A 12984-nucleotide genomic window follows, 5' to 3' on the forward strand; every position below is an offset into this window, starting at 1 on the left:
CAATCGTTCTATGGTCAAAGTCACTTAGATCACATTTCCTTCTCATTCTGATGCTTAATTTAAACAATAACTGAACCTCTTGACCATGTCTGCATGCTTTTATGCATTGAGTTGCTGCCAAATGATTGATTGATTAGATGTTTGCTTTAACGAGCAGGTGTACAAATGAACCGAATAAAGTTCCCACTGAATGTATGTTCTTCAGCTTTTTCAGTGACCTGGTTGTGCCTCTATATTTTTTGTTTCAGGACGACAAAGGATCTCAAGTAGAAAGGAATTGTTGAGGGAAAGTGTGACCGACAAGTGGTCAACGCTGTGCTAAGGGAAATGTCATAAAAAAAATCAATCTGAATTGGGTCTTACCTAAACAGAACATGAAAGTAGTGCATGAAGCTGCATTCAAATGAAACATGAGTAACTAAATTTAGGAAGAAAATTTATATCTTAAGAAATTTTGGAACATAGAAGTCAATTTAATGGAAGATCAGAAAACACAAACAAAGCAGCAAGAACAATATACATAAATAGAAATTAAAGGAATAAGCTTAATTTATTCATTTCTCTGTGTAAGAGTATCTATTCCAGAGTTGCGTGTTTTACTTGATTGTGTACAGAATCTTTAGCTATACAGAGCAGTGTCAGTACCATAGCTCTGTTTACCGGAAGATACACAAGTTTTGTGTGTGCGTGTGTGTGCGTGTGTGCGTGGGGCAGGATGCGCATGCACATGCGTGCGTGTGGGGCAGGGTGCGCGTGTGCATGTGCGCACGTGTGTGTGTGGCAGGGTGTGATGCAGGGTGCGTGCGCATGCACATCAGGGTGCACGCATGTGTGTGGCAGGGTATGTGTGTGTGTGTGTGGGGGGCAGGGTGCGCGCGTGTGTGTATGTGGCAGGGTGCACGCGTGTGTGTGTTGCAGGGTGTGAGTCTGTGCGTGTGTGTTGCCAATTCTCTTTCAGTCCTGACTTCAGGTGCTGTATGTGTGAACTTTACATGTTCTCCTTTTAATTGCACAGGTTTCCATCAAGCTCATTGGGTGTCCTCCAATAACCCAAATCCATACTCCATGTGTGTAAGTGGTAAATAAATCGTAAGAGATGTGAGAAATGTAGAAATAATGAAAGGTGAATTGTCCCAAGGGATGGCACTTCTGAGAGTCAACATGGACACATTGGGCCAAAAGATCTCCTTCTGCATCATAATAAGTAATAAGCACGAAAAAGTCTGCAGATGCTGGAAATCCAAAGCAGCACATGCAAGTTGCTGGAGGAACTCAGCAGGTCAGGTGGCATCTACAGGAATGAATAAATAGTCCACGTTTCGAGCTGAGACCCTTCTTCAAGTCTGAGAAGGAAGGGGGAAGATTCCAGAATAAAAAGGTGGGGGGAGGGGAAGGAGGCTAGCTGGAAAGTGATAGGTGAAGCCAGGTGGGTGGGAAAGGTCTAAGGCTGGAGAAGAAGGAATCTGATAGGAGAGGAGAGTTGACCAGAGGGGAAAGGGAAGGAATCTGATAGGAGAGGAGAGTTGACCAGAGGAGAAAGGGAAGGAATCTGATAGGAGAGGAGAGTTGACCAGAGGAGAAAGGGAAGGAGGAAGGGACCCAGGGATTCCTGGCACAAGCAGAGCCCAGAGACCGACATGTCCAAATGGGAATGGAAAGCAGAATTAAAATCTTTAGCCATTGGGAAGTCCTGCTTGCAGCAGATGGCACTGAGGTGCTCAATGAGGTGGTCCCCCAATTTATGGCAGGTCTCACCAATGTAGAGAAGGCTACATCGGGGGCACTGGACATAATTGATGAGCCCAGCAGGCTTGCAGGTCAAGTTTTGCCTCACTGGGAAGGACTGTTTGGGGCCCTGAATGGAGGTGAGGCAGGAGGTACCTGGACAGGTGTCGCACTTTGGCTGCTTGCAGGGATAAGTGCCCGAAGGACAACTGTTCCCCACTATTACTTACACAGTAAGTAAGTAGGTATCAGAGGCATTGTTCAGGGCTCCCTTTTGAACTCATTAAATCAAAAAGTTTCGTCTTCTATTAAAAATGCTACAGGAACTAGTCCAGTGCTGCTGGGTGTCAGGGTTTTTTCAACTGCGTATTCAAAGTGGATTTGCCTTTATGCAAAGATCTGAGTGATGTTCCTTCACCATAGGGATCAGCGCTGAAACTTTTCCCTCCACTCATCATCACTAATGCAGCCGGAAAATCACTTACTTGAGAGTCACTGCCTATGGAGTCATTAGTATTGTGCCAAAGTAGTTGGTAGAAACTGGCTCCTTAAATCTTTCCAGTTCAGTTGCCAAGGTCTGGACTAACATCTGCTGTCATTAGATGAATACAGAGTTGCATCTGGGTGGCCAGTCAGTGGCTGGATGTGAATTGGAGCAGACCTTTTGTCATCTGGTGCCATGCTTGACACTCACCAGCTAGATCTGCAGATTCTACTGTAAATTAATGCAGGGTTTTATAATGGAAAGAGTAGTATGATTTTTAATGTGTAATAATTGAACAATTAAGCTAGGAAAGGGATACCAAAGGGATACATTTTCACCACCCGCTCTCAAATCTTGGATAAACAGAATCAAATAATGAAGAAAGAACATAATCAGTAGGTGTCCCATCAATGAATCCTTTTCCATTGTAGTAGATAAACCAGCATGGAATTCTGATACCTTGCTTTGGATTGAGTCTGAAATCTCTCTGGTACCCCCTGGAAAACAGGAATAAAAATTAAGATCAAAAGTCCACAGAAGTTTTTAAAATGTTGAATAGAACAAATTAATAGTGTTAATTATCTTGGATGCAATACCTTGTGACTCTTAATTTATGACCCTTCACAATCATTGTTGCATCAGGTTTTCCTTCATCTAAGCCAGGGTGGATATTATATATCTCAGCACTCACTCCACCGTAGAACTGACCTGTGTCAGAGCAGAGCAAATTCACGTAACAGCAAAGTGACAAATACGGAAGTGTGGGATGCCAAGAGGGAACAATGCAACTTTTAGTTAATTTTGTTTGTGAGGAAGGTATTCAGATTCCTATGATCAAGAAACTGTTGTTAAACTGCGAGTAAAACAAATATTTGTAAAGATAGTGCAACACACACAAAATGTTGGAGGAACTCAGCAGGTCAGGCAGCATCAATGAAAGTGAATGAACTGTCTATGTTTCAGGCCGAGACCCTTCTTCGGGGCCCTGATGGTGGGTCTTGGTCCCAAATGTTGACTGTTTATTCCTTTCAATAGATGCTGCCTGACCTGCTGAGCTCATTCAGCATTATGAACGAATTGTGTTTCAATACTTGTTTTTAAGCACGGGAATTTGGAAGATTATTGTCAAACAAAAGCCTTAACGCCTTATAGTGTTGCTCAATGTTAAATCAAATGAATATTTCACATACCCAGTAATCCATGGGTCATATTTGAGAGTTGGTGACCCTCAAGTGTGTAAAACCCAAGGAAGTCCCTGTGTAGAGGGTGGTATTTCCAGACACGGTGCAATAAAATAACAAATGTCGCATCGTCTCCAATTGTCACTGTGACATTCTTTTCTTTTGCGATTGAGATTGAGAAGCTGTGAAATAAATGCAACAAATTAGGCTGGGCTTACATTGATATCCTGAGAGGGTGGAAATGAAGTTTTTAATGCTGTCAAATTTAAATAATTTATTTCATCATACCTTTCCCAGAATATACATGAAACGGTGTCACAAGAAAGCATCGTTCATCATCAAGGACCCCAGCATCTGGATCACGCTCTCTGCTCAATATTACCAGCAAGGGGGATGCAGGAGCCTCAGGTCCCACCCCACCAGGGTCAGCCATCAGCCATCAGGCTCCTGAACCAGTGTGGATAACTTCACTCACCTCAATTGATTACACAGCCTATGGGCTCACTCTTAAAGGACTCTACAACTCATGTTCTTGGTATTATTTATTTACTTATTTATTGATTATTTGTTTCGTTTTGCACAATTTGTCATCTTTTGCCTATTAGTTGGTTGTCAGTCTTTGCGTGTCGTTTTTCACTGATTGTATTGTATTGTATTTCTACTGTAAATGCCTGCAAGAGTATGAATCTCAGGACAGTAGATGGTGACTTATAAACACTTTGATAATACATTTACTTTGAACTTTAATAAAAAGGCAATCTATGAAACCCTATTTGATATGTAGATGGTGTATGTTATAATGATTGATTCTTGCTATCATGACAGATTGCTCGGTTATCACTTATGCATCCAAGTCTTCCTTCAATGGACCGCTACTCAGCTTTTACTCTTCTTCATCACAGGCCACTGAGTATGCTGGATCTGATGTCTCCCTGAAGCAATCAAGCCAACGAGCATCCATGAAGTGACAGTTACTAGCAGAGTATTATTAAATAATTTTCTACTGAACCACAAGGCAATTCAGTTGGTCAAAGGTGGAGAGCGGGGACAGAGTTTCAGAGCTTATGCCAAGGTACAGTATCTGATTTCCAAACTCCATTTGCACACTGCCTGGTATGAAGGCTGCAATGCACAAAATTGTACGAAGCTACAGAGGGTTGTAGATTTAACCAATTCCATCATGGACACAAGCCTCCCATCTTCAAGGACATTTTCAAAAGACGATGCCTCAAGAAGGCAGCATCCGTTATGAAAGGCCCTCACCATACAAGGACGTGCCCTCTTCCTCATTGCTAACAACAGGGAGGAGGTACAGGAGCCTGAACACGCACACTCAACATTTTGGGAATAGCTTCTTCCCCTCCAACATCAGATTTCTGAATGGTCCAGCTCACTATTCCTCCTTTGCACTATACATTTTCCTATTGTAACTTGATGAGGGTTTAAAATTCTTGCACTGCACTCCCGCCACAAACAACAAATTTCTTCAAATACGTCACTGATAATAAACTTCATTCAGATTCTCAGTCTGATTCACATCGTTAAAATCCGGGGGGTTGAAGAGACCGGAAATGAATGAGCAAGGATCATTAGGGTTAGAAAAGGAAGCAGAGGTCATAGTTATATGGAAGGACTTGAGAGTGGTACTTTTAAAATTGAAATGTTAGTCAAATTAAACAGTAGGGAGCTGAGCAAAGGTGGTGGAGGTATCCAGCTTTAATAGTAGACATGTAGATGAAAATTTACCAAAGCTGTGAATTGCCTAGTTCAGGCTTCAAATATTGACCCCAGGGATTGTGGAAGAGACCAAAGTCTATAGGCCAACTCTTATTTGCCACAACCCACCGCTTAGTTCCAGTGGAGTTCTCATAGCTGCTACTTAGATATGTTCCTGTAGAATTACTGCTGTTCAGTCTTGTATGTGTGATGTCAACGTTAAATCTTATTAGCACTTTTGTTTTGCCATGCATGTTCTTATTAATATATGTAAATCAAAACTTCAAAAGTTAAATCGAAATAAGTATCTATCAAAGTTGTACAAACTAATTTTTGCTTTGCAAGGAATTTGATAAGAATTAGAACCATGGCTACAGTTTCATTTGTATTGGCATTGTCTATTTTCTAATGAATGTTGCTTTGTTATGGGATAAATTATACCTCTGTTTCGTTATAGATGCTGTTGCTGACCATGGGAAAATCATCTTCTCTTTTCTGTGAAACACTGTGATTGCTTCAGTCGATACTTCAAATTTTATATCCATGTTGCTGTTCATAATTCCAAATCTTCCAAAGTAGGTATTTATTTTCTTGTTGTTTTCTATTTTCTTATCTCCTATCAATTGGCCATTTACCACAAAACCTTCAAGTAAATTTAAGAATGGATTAATTAGTGTTAATCAATTGTGACAATGCTAAATTAAAATTCTGGGAATCATCTTGTCATAAAACTAGATAACTTATTATTTCCCAGAACAGCTGAATTATTTGTAGCTGAGGGAAAAAAAAGTCATGTAATTGGATAGATTATCTAAGGTATGAAAATCACAGCAATAGAATTTCTAAGAACCTCACTTGGAAAATATGCTTTTATTGATGTATGTGACTCACAAATGATAAACCTGCCATGGGGGCATCATTGTAGTGTAGCAGTTAGTGCAAACCTTTTACAGCTCGAAGGGCCGGAAGAGCTTGTTCCATGCTGTATCTCTAAATAAAACTTGGCAGACCTGCAGGGCAGTAGGTGAGGGATCTGGAGGGGGACCACTTTCACTCCATCAGGGCTGAGTACTGTAAGGCACTGCTGGAAAGAGTGGTGGAAGAACACAAGAACACAAGAACATAAGAAATAGGGGCAGGAGTCGGCCATCTGGCCCGTCGAGCCTGCTCTGCCACTCAATAAGATCATGGCTGATCTGGCCATGGACTCATCTCCACCTACCTGCCTTTTCCCCATAACCCTTAATTCCCCTACTATGCAAAAATCTATCCAACCTTGTCTTAAATATATTTACTGAGGTAGCCTCTACTGCTTCATTGAGCAAAGAATTCCACAGATTCACCACTCTCTGGGAAAACGAGTTACTCTTCATCTCCATCCTAAATTTACTCCCCTGAATCTTGAGGCTATGTCCCTAGTTCTAGTGTCCCCAACTACCAGTGGAAACAAATTCCCTGCTTCTATCTCATCTATCCCTTTCATAATTTCATATGGTTCTATAAGATCTCATCTCAACCTTCTGAATTCCAGTGAGTACAGTCCCAGGCGACTCATTCTCTGCTCACGGTCTAACCCCCTCATCTCTGGAATCAACCTGGTGAACCTCCCCTGCACCGCCTTCAAAGCCGGTATATCCTTCCTCAAGTATAGAGACCAGAACTGCACACAGTACTCCAGGTGCGGCCTCACCAGTACCCTGTATAGTTGCGGCATAACCACCCTGCCCTTAAATTCAATCCCTCTAGCAATGAAGGCCAACATCCCATTTGCCTTCTTGATAGCCTGCTGCACCTGCAAACCAACCTTTTGTGATTCATGCACAAGCACTCCCAAGTTCCTCTGCACAGCAGCATTCTGCAATCTTTTACCATTTAAACAATAATCTGACCTTTCATTTTTCCTTCCAAAGCGGATGACCCCACATTTACAAACATTGTACTCCATCTGCCGGACCCTTGCCCACTCACTTAACCTATCTATATCTCTCTGCAGACTCTCCATACCCTCAGCACAATTTGCTTTTCCACTCAATTTAGTATCATCAGCAAACTTAGATACACTACACTCAACCCCCTCTTCCAGATCGTTAATGTATATTGTGAACAGTTGCAGGCCCATCACCGACCCCTACGGCCCATCGCTCACCACTGATTGCCAACCAGAGTAACACCCATGTATCCCAACTCCCTGCTTTCTGGTAGTTAACCAATCCTCTGTCCATGCTGATATAAGGGACTCTAACATCATTTAAACACTGGAACAGCACTTTAATCAATTGGACATAGAAGGCTCTGGTCCATGTTCATGATAGGATTAATAAACACGGTTGCCCATGGGTGAACATGCACCTGATGGGCTGAATGGCCTGAATGACTTGGCGATAGTCTGTTCTAGGGATACACACCTAACTGTCTTGCCTCCTTTCCTTTTAGATGTTAATTGATTTGTTATTATATTTCTTGTATTTTTTGCTTTCGTATGAAAAGTAGACAATATTTTCTCTCAATGGAATAATGTACCATAGAACTTCTATCTTAAGTTTCAGTGTGTCCAAAGCATGTTTTTATATAGAAGCAAGACAAAAATAAGAAATGCTTGTGAAGAAAATGCATATGTGACTATTAAAGAGTCTTATGTAAGCTTATAACTGTGTTGCTAAACTCCTGATATATTCTTATAAATTGGGTTGATTTGTTTATAAATCTAGAGCAGTTTGAAAATCTGTAAGGGTAATAAGGAAGGCATATAACTTAGTGAGCTGGCCTTGACGTCCGTGATGCCAGGATTTTGTTTTGGAAATGTGCAAGTACTTCATCAAGTGTCCCTTCATGCTGGATAGTGACTTCAGACATCCAGGGATTAAATGTGAGCAGGAAATAATGAAGCATGTAATACAGGCACCAGTTAATTGTCCAAATGATTTCTACAAAAGAGGAGTTAAGAAAGTAGACAGGGAGAGTTAATTCATAAACATATGAATGGATCAATAGTCAGCAGAAATCCACTCATTGTAATCACCTTATTCCAATCCATTTGTTCTTGCAGAACTTAGCTCTAGAACATTATCAATCTTCAGGCCATGACACACAGTTCGGGAGTTTGTATTTTTTGTGACTGTATGTGTTATTGTAACTATATGTATTCTGTGCTGTGTGTGACTGTATGTGCTGTGTGTGACTGTATGTACTGTGTGTGACTGTATGTGCTGTGTGTGACTGTATGTGCTGTGTGTGACTGTATGTGTTGTGTGTGACTGTATGTACTGTGTGTGACTGTATGTGCTGTGTGTGACTGTATGTACTGTGTGTGACTGTATGTGCTGTGTGTGACTGTATGTGCTGTGTGTGACTGTATGTACTGTGTGTGACTGTATGTGCTGTGTGTGACTGTATGTACTGTGTGTGACTGTATGTGCTGTGTGTGACTGTATGTACTGTGTGTGACTGTATGTGCTGTGTGTGACTGTATGTACTGTGTGTGACTGTATGTGCTGTGTGTGACTGTATGTACTGTGTGTGACTGTATGTGCTGTGTGTGACTGTATGTACTGTGTGTGACTGTATGTGCTGTGTGTGACTGTATGTGTTGTGTGTGACTGTATGTGCTGTGTGTGACTGTATGTGCTGTGTGTGACTGTATGTACTGTGTGTGACTGTATGTGCTGTGTGTGACTGTATGTACTGTGTGTGACTGTATGTGCTGTGTGTGACTGTATGTACTGTGTGTGACTGTATGTACTGTGTGTGACTGTATGTGTTCTGTGCTGTGTGTGACTGTATGTACTGTGTTTTGCACCTTGGTCTCACAGGAATGCTGCTTCATTTAGCTGTATATATGTGTGTGTGTGTGTGTGTGGTTGAACTTGAACTTGAGAACAAATTTGACATTCATAAATGTGACAAGAGATTGGGGTGAAAATGATCAGCTTGTTGAAAATGGCAGAACTCCTTGAAAAGAGTGGGTGAAAATATACATATGGGGTCCTGGCCTTATAAATAGAGACTAAAACTAGTCACAGTGGTTTACCCAAAGTTGGAGCATTCAGCGTCCTGTTCTGGGCACCATGTTTTAGAGTAGATGTGAAACAGCTTGAAATTCAAAACAGATCACAGAAACTCATTCAGGAAAGATTGGAAAAGTTGGGGTTTTTCTCCTTGCCAGAGAGGACGTGAGGGGATTTAAAATATATAAGGATGTCAAGACAGCAAGCAAAGAGAAACCACACCCATTACTGGAGAGATCAAGAATTGGAGGAAATGGAATAAAAGTAATAGGTCAGAAAAATCAAGAGACATGAGGATTTTATTATTATATTTTATTAGGTACCTCCTGTACCTAATTTGGAAACTTCTCTTCCACAATCTCCATCAGCACAGGTGCACCACAAGACCACGTGCTTAGCTTCCTGCTCTTCTTGCTTTATACTTATGACTCTGGCTAAGCACAGCTCCAGTGCCATATTTAAGTTTGCTGATGACACCACTGCCGTAGACCCAATCAAAGGTAGTGATGAAGCAGCATATGGGAAGGGAGATTGAAAATCTGGCTGAGTGGTGCCACAACAACCTTTCACTCAATGTCAGTAAAACCAAGGAGCTGATTATTGTTTCTGGCAGAGGAAACCAGGGGTCCATGAGCCAGTCCTCATTGAAGGATCGGAGGTGGAGAGGGTCAGTAACCTTAAATTATTATTACTGGACCTGGCACCTAAGGACAACAATGAAGAAATCATGGCAGCACCTCTACTTCCTTGGAACTTTGTGAAGATTCAGTATGACAAATAAAACTTTGAGAAAGCTCTATAGATGTGTGGTGGAGAGTATATTGACAGGCTGCATCACAGTCTGGTACGGAAACACCATTGCCCTTGAACAAAAAATCCTTCAAGACGTAGGGGATATGGCCCAGTCCATCATAAGTAAAGCCCTCCCCACCATTCAGCATTGTCACAGGAAAGCAACATCCATTATCAGGGACCCCCACCATCCAGGACAAGCTCTCTTCTCTCTGCTGCCATCAGGAAGAAGGTACTGAAGCCTCAGGACTCACATTACCAGGTTCAGGAACAGTTATCACCCCTCAACCATCAGGCTCTTGAATCAGAGGGGTAACTTCACTCAGCTTCACTCGCCCCATCACTGAACTGTTCCCACATCCTATGGACTCACTTTCAAAAACTCATCATCTCATGTTCTTGATAGTTATTGTTTATTTATTTATTATTATTTCTTTAAAATTTATTTTAGTATTTACATAGTTTGTTGTTTTTTGCACACTGGTTGTCTAACTGTTGGTATGGTCTTTCATTGATTCTATTGTGGTTATTGGATTTATTGAGTATGCCACAAGAAAATACATCTCAGAGTTGTAAGTGGTGACATACACATACTTCGATAATAGATTTACTTTGAACTTTGAACTTTAACTAGCAGGTATACAGGTGTACCTAATAAATTGGCCCCGAGTGTATTTGCTCAAAATATCTGGGCTCTGAAACATAACACCATAGACAGTAACTGAAAATAAAAGTTACAGTGGTAAAGAGAGTGGCTTGGAGGAATGGGACAAGCTGATTTACTCGTACATTTCGGTATAGATTCAACAAGTCAAATGTACTCCTCTTATATTGCAACTACTCTGTGGGAAAATAAACACATAATCAAATTCTGGCTCGATTCGGCTGCGATGCTGAAAAGTGGAAAAGCACCTTAATAAATCAGCAATCTTAATTTTATGTACCAATTCACTGCAGATACCAATTATAATATACGGCATTTCTAATCTTGTTCTTACTTTAACAGCCAAAAATTTGGTAGAGCTGCCAAAAAATATAATTTTACAGGCACTAGTAAGTCAAGGTGCGTTTTGGAATGCTGAAACCTTGGCAGACTTCAGGAGGTGTGCGGTGGAAAGTGCGCTTGCTGACTGAATGCATTGCGGCCTGGCGTGGGAACACCAATGCCTTTGAGCGGAAAATCCTACAAAAGGTAGTGAATTCGGCCCAGTACATCATGAGTAAAAGTTTCCCAACCATTGAGCACATCTAAATGAAACGTTGCCATAGAAAAGCAGCATCCATCATCAAAGATTCTCACCACTCAGGCCAGGCTCTTTTCTCGCTGCTGCCATCAGGTAGAAGGTACTGGTGTCTCAGGACTCAGACCACCAGGTTCAAGAACAGTCACTACCCCCTCAACCATCAGGTTCTTGAACAAAAGGGGATAGCTACACTCATTTAAGGACTCTTTAATCTTGTTATTTCATGCTCATTATTTATTGCTAGTTATTTATATCTGCATTTGCACAGTTTTTGTCCATTGATCCTGTTTACAGTTACTGTTCTACAGATTTGCTAAGTATGCTCACAGAAAAAGAATCTCAGGGTTGTATATGGTGACACGTAAGCACTCTGATAATAAATATTACCTTGAACTTTGAAATGTTACTTTGTAATTCCATAGTTATGTTTCCCTTCCTTGGGATAGGTTAAGACCTACCTGTATAAGGATCTGAGATCAGATTGAGAACCGAACCAGGCTTCCCATCAATGTTGAAACATACAGCATCATTATGGTTGTTGGCGGAAATGATAAAATGAGGATCACTGTCGACTTCAAAAAAATTGTTAGAGGTTTAGAACATTGAAATCATTGCTATTTTTTCATAAAGCAAGATTTAATTCTATGATACTTCAAATTCACATTCTTATAGATGTGAAACAACTTTGAAAGAGTCACTCATTTCCTGCTGCTATCATTCCTGAGTTACAGTTATTAATTCTATGAAGTGCTTAGGAAGACAGGACCTTTACTTAACAGGGGTAATATCTGCCATGGGATCCTAATTCAGAACTCACCTGTTGAGTAACCAGAAACAAGTTTCCAATATTTGAAGGTGGATGAAAAATGGAATTTACTGATCATGAATTTCTTCATTTTGTAATCAATGAATTTAATTATGGATATCCATTGAATGTTGGAAGGAAGACAACAATTAGATATTTTTTGAAAACTGAAGTGCCATAGTAGTTTGTTTCAGGCTGACGTAATTGATACAGTACTTGCAATATCAGAATTAGTTGTGTGAGCACCTCTTACAATATTGAGCCAGGTGGGGGCAGGAACGTTAAGGTGCTGGTAGGGAAATTAATTCACAGTTGCCATTTGCTCATTCAAACAGCCTCTCTCCACACATGAATCGAGAATCTGAGTAGCTGCAACTTTTTTAAAGACTATAATTGATATCAGAGTACACACTGCTGCCTTAGCATATAGCCTCAACAATTTGACTTCTGCAAACACACTCTTTCCAACAAAGTGGAAATCAGTCTTGGTTTATTTTCCATTCCTGCTCCAGTAGTGCTGAAGTTAGTTATTATACTAAGGAATGAATCTAGGATCTTCTGGTCTGTATGGCTTAGTTCACATTGTTTTTGGACAGTAAGGACCTAGAGCAATATTGCCTAATGTTAGTTCACATCAAGTTTATTACTGAACAATTTGTTAACATTTGACTTTGTGTTAAATAGCATAGCCCTTTATTAATTTTTTAAAATTTGAAAATTGCATTGCCAAAGACTAGCATTTCCTTCACCACAATATTCACAATTATGTTGTATTTTTCTGTCCTAAAAAAACATGAACTACTCTAATGAAACAATTTACCCAATGGGCAATCTGAGGTCAAATAAGTTCTAATTGAAAGCATTTTAAAACAGGTGACAATGATCAGTAGATTGTGTGAAAAAATCTAGAACGAGGAGCAGTAAATCAAAGGAAATTAAGATAAAAAATTCTAAACATGAAAGGCATTTAAATCAAAGGAGTCAAATGAGAGAGGCAAAAGGATACCTGAGTATGCTGGGGTGGAGGGAAATG

At 40.6% G+C, this 12984-nt stretch overlaps 1 protein-coding gene across 1 annotated transcript in view; it reads right to left on the bottom strand.

Annotated features, from left to right (window-relative positions):
• Positions 1-452: 452 nt before the first annotated feature.
• LOC140211250 (inter-alpha-trypsin inhibitor heavy chain H3-like) overlaps positions 453-12984 on the bottom strand; it is a 61659-nt gene continuing 49127 nt past the window's right edge. Inside the window, exons 16-20 of the mRNA XM_072280905.1 lie at positions 11605-11718; positions 5548-5749; positions 3400-3572; positions 2806-2917; positions 453-2706 (exon numbers count right to left, since the gene is read on the bottom strand). Coding sequence (XP_072137006.1) covers positions 2544-2706; positions 2806-2917; positions 3400-3572; positions 5548-5749; positions 11605-11718 — 764 coding nt within the window. The 3' untranslated portion in view covers positions 453-2543. The remainder of the gene's footprint in view (positions 2707-2805; positions 2918-3399; positions 3573-5547; positions 5750-11604; positions 11719-12984) is intronic.

This window comes from Mobula birostris, chromosome 16 (assembly GCF_030028105.1).
Source record: "Mobula birostris isolate sMobBir1 chromosome 16, sMobBir1.hap1, whole genome shotgun sequence".
Lineage (NCBI taxonomy): Eukaryota > Metazoa > Chordata > Chondrichthyes > Myliobatiformes > Myliobatidae > Mobula > Mobula birostris.